At 53.6% G+C, this 6,916-nt stretch overlaps 3 protein-coding genes across 3 annotated transcripts; 2 read left to right on the forward strand and 1 right to left on the reverse strand.

Annotated features, from left to right (window-relative positions):
* Nucleotides 1–1,451: 1,451 nt before the first annotated feature.
* PG985_006338 (uncharacterized protein) lies at nucleotides 1,452–2,264 on the forward strand (the record flags this gene model as incomplete). Its single annotated transcript, XM_066826107.1, has 1 exon — nucleotides 1,452–2,264. The coding sequence occupies one exon, from the start codon at nucleotides 1,452–1,454 to the stop codon at nucleotides 2,262–2,264; it is 813 nt and encodes a 270-aa protein (XP_066685714.1).
* Nucleotides 2,265–2,550: 286 nt separating this feature from the next.
* PG985_006339 (uncharacterized protein) lies at nucleotides 2,551–4,967 on the reverse strand (the record flags this gene model as incomplete). Its single annotated transcript, XM_066826108.1, has 3 exons — nucleotides 2,551–4,696; nucleotides 4,750–4,897; nucleotides 4,955–4,967. The coding sequence occupies 3 exons, from the start codon at nucleotides 4,965–4,967 to the stop codon at nucleotides 2,551–2,553; spliced, it is 2,307 nt and encodes a 768-aa protein (XP_066685715.1).
* Nucleotides 4,968–5,831: 864 nt separating this feature from the next.
* PG985_006340 (uncharacterized protein) lies at nucleotides 5,832–6,601 on the forward strand (the record flags this gene model as incomplete). Its single annotated transcript, XM_066826109.1, has 4 exons — nucleotides 5,832–6,003; nucleotides 6,107–6,194; nucleotides 6,252–6,385; nucleotides 6,453–6,601. 4 exons carry the CDS (start codon nucleotides 5,832–5,834, stop codon nucleotides 6,599–6,601), a joined length of 543 nt encoding a protein of 180 aa, XP_066685716.1.
* Nucleotides 6,602–6,916: the final 315 nt, after the last annotated feature.

Here is a 6,916-nt window from a genome sequence, read left to right on the forward strand (position 1 = left end):
TCCCTTGCACAGAAAGAATGCAGAACAATCCTCCGGCCAATGAAGCTGGAGTGAGCTCTTGCCAGCCACGTAAAAAGTAGATTGCACCAATCAATTATATATCGGCTGCCACCCCTTTGGTCTGGTTGATGCGACCGGGAGGGCTACCGACTGGGTGGTGAGGCGACCATGTTGTTGTAGTACAGCTTATGTCAAGCGGCCTCAGGAATGCCTTACCTTGGCAGCTGTGCGTTGAGAAGATACTGGCAGGTGAATGCCATATCGGGTATATGTGCCGCAAATGTTTATACGAGGCTCCCGGTAGGAATCGTCCATTACAGGCTAAGTGTGTTCCGTTCAAGCGGAATCATTCGATTTGGCGGATACAAGCCAGAGCTGCAAGGGACCAACTCAGTATTACTTACAATTAACGTTGGCGCTGTCGACACTTGACCTTGCCAATGAAAGGCCGCGCTGCCGGCGCGAGCGATGGTAATAGTTCAAGGGCCGAGATGGTGCTACAGGAGCCAGAAACACGGCATAGGTGAGATGGTTCGGGCCAGACCAAGCTCGATTTTGGAGGCATCGGTCGGGTCATACCCCACGGCACACACGACGCAACAGGCAACGGGCGAAACAGGTGACAAGACCCAGGGCCCAATGTCGTGGGATGTCAAAAGGGGGGTGGCTCCCGAGTTGCCGTCTTTAAAACCACCTGACGGGCGGATCCTTCGCCATGGCCAAGAAAACCAAGCGGAACAGACGGGCGAAGACGACGAGTAGCAGAAGGGAACCCATCCCGAGGGATCCGTTATCTGGGACTCGAGACTGGTGGCCTTCTCTCTGCTTTCCACATCTATCGCGGCCTGAATTGCCCAAAGAAACAACATCGTTCTTTTGTTACGCCCTCTGTCTGCCCCGAGACATGCTTTTCAAGTCTCAGAGTGTACCGGCACGCAAGCAGGGTGGGGTCACGTCGGCATCAATGAGGTCGGGTGATATCCCCGTAAGTAAAGCGGCAGTAGCGGTGCTACGTTGCGATGTGGTATTGGATTAGGAAGGCTGCCCGCCTCGTGTGGTTCAACCTGTGGGAGTGGTGCCATTTTCAATGTTGGGATTAGGTGATTCTGGAAATTGAAAACGGGCGAGCTAGAACGCCTGATCTCAATCCGCAATCCGGGGTATTATGCTACCCGTCCTGATTGGTTTGGGTTTAGTAACTCGGGCCCGCCAATGTCACTAATTTTCCGTTTTTTTTTCACTCTTGTCGTGCCCGGGTAGCACCTGTAAGCCTGCCGTGTGATCTGATTTTACCCCCCACCACGTGAAAAAAAAAAAAAAAAGTACGCCTCAAGACAGCGCCAACATATGCATCCAGACCTGCTCGAGGAGGATTCCAACCCTGCACATATTACTAAGCCCTCTTCTGCCAGTCCAGAGGTTGCATCCGTCAATCTCACCAAGCAAGAAGGATGGGCAGCATTGCAGTAAAGCAAGATCCCTTCTCGTCGGAGCTGGTCGAGAGGCGGTCCACTTATCAGATATCTCAGTCCGCCTCGACCCAGATCCCCTTGGTCATCGTCGAGACGGCCTGTCGGGCTGAGAACCTGTCCCTGACCACCTGGTCCTCGTCCGTGGTCATCTCCAATACCCTGCACAAGCTAGACATCCCTCTTGCCCAACTGTGCACCGACACCCCCCAGGAAAGCAAGACTGCTCCCGGCGCCCCCCACCATGGCTACAAGATCCTTGAGCTGGGCGCCGGTACAGGCCTCACGGGCCTGAGCGCTGCTTGCATCTGGGGCTCGCGTGCCCTGCTAACGGACCTGCCCACGATAGTGCCTGGGCTGCAGGCCAACATTGATGCCAACACGTCCCTCTTCCAAGCCCAAGGCGCCGGCGCTGGATGTGGCACCCTGGACTGGAACGCGCCCTCAGACCTCTTCATCTACGACCCGGCCTCGTCGTCCGAGGTCAAGGTCGGCATCACGGAAGATAACAAGTTCCCCGTTGTCATGGCTGCGGATACCATGTATACAGAGGACCACCCGGAGCTCCTAACCCGCACTATTGCGACTTGTCTGTCTCGTAGCAAAGACGCCAGAGTCATCACCTGCTGGCCACAGCGCGTCTGTTATTTAGAGCCATTGCGCGAGTTCTGGCGCTTGATGGAAGAACGGGGCTTAGTAGTCGCCCAAGAAGGCCAAGAGTACGCAGATTTTGAGGGCTTGGACGATGAGCCATTGCATGAATGGAGCGTGTGGAGGTGGAAAGACCTTCAATAGCCCCATTGACCAGTTTTGGACAAGCCGGGGGATAAACTATAGACTACATGACAATACAGAAGCTGCTGACTTCTCTCGCAAGCTCATTTGACGCACGCAACATGCCCCTTGGGCCGTTGGTCGAATACAGGAATATAAAGAAACTGCCCATACTCCATGCGAACCCGAACCGAACTCCTAGACTATGCATATCATAATCATGTACATCTATTCCCCACACTGAACTCCGGCCAAATACGATGGCATGCTTGCTATAGAATGTCGCTATTCGCAGAACAAAGATAAATCAAGAATACAGGAATCTAGACAGGTCCACAGTTCTCCGACGTGTGGTCTTGCCCATGTTCTCCTGTCCCTCCAAGACGGTATCCGCTTCTTCGCTCTCGCTATCTGGTATGATCATGTCCTCACTTCCCCCAGTCTGGTGCAGAGACTCGACTTCTTCCAAGTCAACTGGGGGCAGGGGTACAAATGAAGCATTGACGGGAAGGTTGTCGAGACTTTTGCGTCCTTTGGTGCTCCTTTTCGGCGGTCGTGGTGCTGTGAAGCTAGGTGTAGCAGGACCTTTTGCCCGGTTCAAAGCCTGGGATCCAAGTCTTTGCAGGGGTGTCATAAGAGGAGTGGCAGGAGTCGATCTGTTGGTGGAGGGCATAGTGCTCGACGTCATGGACACTGGCGTCGAGGATGTGGACGAAGCCGAAGCGGTCGAGGCGGCAGATGCTGGCGTGGGGCGGCTGCTCGGTTGGGATTGGTTGAAGGTGAAGCGACTGATGGCGGATCTCAATGGTGTTGCCGAAGGTAATTTTCCTGTAGCCGGTGCCGACGCCGTGTTTCGCACGTCCTTTTCGTTGTCATCCTTAGAGATAGCAAGATCGTCCTTGTCAGAGCTTTCCTTGAACACCATAATCCCCTTGCTCGATTTGGCGGAGTGCCAGCTATCAATGTCGGGAAGTTCATTCATGGCTTCCTCCACCGAGTCGTCAGACATCAAATAGCTGCTGTTTCGCCTTTGGGTTTCCTTCTTGGCAGGAGCTGGGAAGAATTTGCTCCTTTCTTTGTCGCTGACAATTTCATCGTCACCACAGAGCCTGGTCTTCTTAGGTGGTCGCGCAGAGGCTGTGAGCCTCGTCGAAGATTGACTCTCTACGCCTCTTGCAATGTTCACGGTTTCTCGGCGCGAAGTCGATCCCAGCGTAGCGCCGTCATTAAGCAGGAGATTCGAGATGGGTTCGGTGCGGCGCCGGAGCGTTTGGGACCTTGAACTGGCAGTCTGGCTCGTGTATGGACGCAGTGGCTGCGACGGCGGCAACGCCTCAACTTCGATATACGGCCTGGGTAAAGGGAAAACAATGGGGCGCTGTCCGTTGTTCGTCATGGAGGCAGTCCGCTGGGTATCTATTGAGAAACAATTCGTATCCATGTTGCCGAGGGGGATACGGCTGTTTCCATTGAAGTAGGAATCTATTGGTTTCGCTGGAGGCTGTGGGGCAGGCCTCGTTTGCGATCCCAGACGAGGCGCCTGAGGCCGAGGACCGACAATTGACGAAGCCCGACGTTTCCGCGCATCGGGGGACTGCACTGCAACAACAATTTCTGCCTTCGTCATGGGATTGACGCAGCCATCGGCAATGCGCCTGGCCAGCTCCGGTTCCACGGGACCACCAATGAAAGGCATTGCACTGGTGTCAATGTCTGACGAAGGAGTGGTGAAGAAGACCAGGGCCTTGGCTTTGGGGCAGTAGACGCGCTGGTAGAGAAAAGTCATCTCGGCCTGGTGGAACAGCTGAAGATAATCGGGCGGAATGCGATATTTGCCATCAAATTGGAGCATCTTCACGACCTTCTCAGGCGTCTTGTGCTTTCGCAACATGCGATACGCAGTCTTCAAGCCCAATGCCTTGATGCCTTCAAGATAATCGCACCCGTGAAGGATCGCCATGTGTCTGAATTGTTCATCGCTCCATCCAGTCAGAGTAATCTCGCGGCAAGCCCCGAAATCCCGGCGGTTGATTTCGATACAAGATCCGTGCTGATCCAACTTGGTGATGAGTCGCTTGGCGCCGAATACTAACAAATCAGAATCCTCCGAAAGAATACCAGTAATGATGCCCTGGCGTTCTAGGTATACCATCTGCGGATCGGCTTCGTAAGGTGCCACGACATAGGGGACGCCGACTTTCTTCAATTCTTCGATGACCGCTCGAGCCATTTCGGGGGTGATATCAATGGCCTTCTGGAGCTCACGCTGTGCGAGCGACGGTTTTCCGGCCTTCAAAAGAGCTAAACCCGACGCCCTGCTCTCTTCTCTTCTCTTAGCACGTGATGCTTCCTCTCCTGCCTTGCTAGGCAGGAAGTCGCCGTCAAAGACCATATACGGGTTGACACCAAAATGCTGAAGCATTCGAACACGGTTCATCACAAAATGTACATATCTGGTGATTGTGTCAGCAAAGGCCCGCAACAGGGCAGGGGAGGGTAAACAAACTTGCGCGTGGGCTTGCCTTCGGCGAGTTCGATGGCACATGAAATGGCACCCCTATGTAGCCAGCCATAGCCATCAACTCCCAGAGTCTCGCCCTTGTACTTTTTGAGTTCAGTAGGCTTTTGAATGGACTTGAGCAGGGGGAGAAGGCCTGAGAGCAGGTGTCAGCATGCAGCCCTATCATGGTATCGAAACGACTTTATGTTACCTGAGATACCCATGCTGTCGAGCGGCAAGCCTGAGATACCACTTAAAATACTCTAGTGGCTCAGACGGCCATTGGGGGAAAAACTTCGTAGCAAGTGTAATTGTCTTTCAAAGCGAGGTTGGGGTGCAGTCAAGACGCCCAACTGGTAACCGGAGAGTGATTCGATGCCCGGGCCTAAACCGATTGTTCCGTTCCGTACACGCGCCGAAAGTAAACACCCGACGCCAAAACACAAGGGCGTGGCAAATGGCCCCCAAGCCTCACAAAGCTTCAGCAAGAGTCGGGAACGGGACGCAGCAGCCGACAAAGACGGTTTGGACACACTGCGGACTGATTGAAATATGGACAATGTTGGATTGCAGGCCAGGTTGTCGAGGTGCAGTGTGCGTTTGTTGCAGTTGTTGCTGCTTCTGAGATACAGTAGACAAATGAGGAAGCGGTCATGCAGTCAACGCGCCTATTAAATTGATTTGGGCGTTAGGCCCGAGTGTGTACACCGCGTTGACCGCGACTTCCCAGGGCGGGCAGCGGACGAGATTGAAAGGGACGCTATTCCAGGTTAGGCCTAGTAGGGGCAGATAGCGGATACCACAGCAACGGGTCCCCTGCAATCACTTTGATCTTAGCACTTACTGTAAGGGCCACTTAAGGCTCGCTAGGCCGGGTAAGTTGACAAGGGTCAGTGCTCAAAGTGTCAGTGCTTGAGTGCTACAAACGTGCAGCCCAGCCAGGTTGACAGAAAATTGATGGGTTTTTTGCCCCACCATGGCCGTCCATGTGAGAGTCGGCACTGGCAGGAGCGAAAGAGAAAAAAAAAAAGATTTACAATCTGCATCCTGCATCACCTGAAGTGTTAACAGAACAATTCGCCCTCACAATGCCGAAAACTTCCCTGGAAAAGACGAGAAAGGCCATCGTCAAGAAGAAGGGTCAACTCGACGCCATTCATGAGTATTCACGGGACTCCAAGAGACTCCACCGTGCCGCAGCCAGAGACGACAAACTCGTGAAAGTTGCATCTGCCAGGAGGAAAGCCGATCGACCATACAGTTCGTCCACCCCCACCAATTCACCCCCCGCTCTCACTCTCACACCCGGAGCAGAACAGAGCACCATCATATCATGTTGTCGTTACTGACCGGTCTCATCTAGTCAACCGTGCCTTCTTCTTCCAAGAGGCCGTCAAGCAGAATGATCTGAAGCCTTTGGAGCCTTCGGTGGTTGGAGAACTTATCAAGACGTAAGCGAACTTCAGACCCTGGCGCTCCGTCCCCCCTTTACTGACTTCTGCTATAAGTTATGTACACCAGTACGATGAGGAGCTCAATGACCTCAAGAAGGCGCGTCGCCCTGGTCGTCCAGCCAGCACAAAGGAAGACCTGTTGAAGGTCAAGATCAGTACGCTCCAGAAGGAGTATGAGAACGGATTCTGTGCGTTACACACCACTTGCTGCCATGGCCCCTGACTCTCCAACCCAATCAGCTAAACAGTTTCCAGTACTCCCTGTATTGACCACGGAGGAGGACGTGATGCTCTTAGATCGATTCGAGGGATCGTGGTCATACCTGACCAACCTCAAGTGGGTTAAGCTCTCAGAGGACGGCAGAGTCCAGCCGTCCAGCTTCCCGCCGAAAGGCGACCATTAAGGGGAACCCGGGGAGTCCAGTCTCGTCTTGCTGCTGCGACCTGGCTTCCACCTCTTTGTTTGACGACTTGATGTTGCATCGGCTGATCTTTCCAATTCAATGCCAGCATTTGGTTTGCTGCATTCGGCGTAGGGCGTTTCTGAGACAGGCCGAGGCGGTTTTATGTCAATTCCCCATGATGATTCGTTGGCAGCGTTTAGGTACATAAGACGCACGTTAACACGGCCACCCTATTTCCTTCCTATCCCCGTCATGACATCGTCATGTAGCGAATAGGGGACGATAACACGCTGCATTGCGGCCACAACATGATGA

The sequence above is a fragment of the Apiospora marii genome (assembly GCF_038362585.1).
Source record: "Apiospora marii strain CBS 49790 chromosome Unknown utg000004l_segment0_segment0, whole genome shotgun sequence".
Classification (NCBI taxonomy): Eukaryota; Fungi; Ascomycota; class Sordariomycetes; order Amphisphaeriales; family Apiosporaceae; genus Apiospora; species Apiospora marii.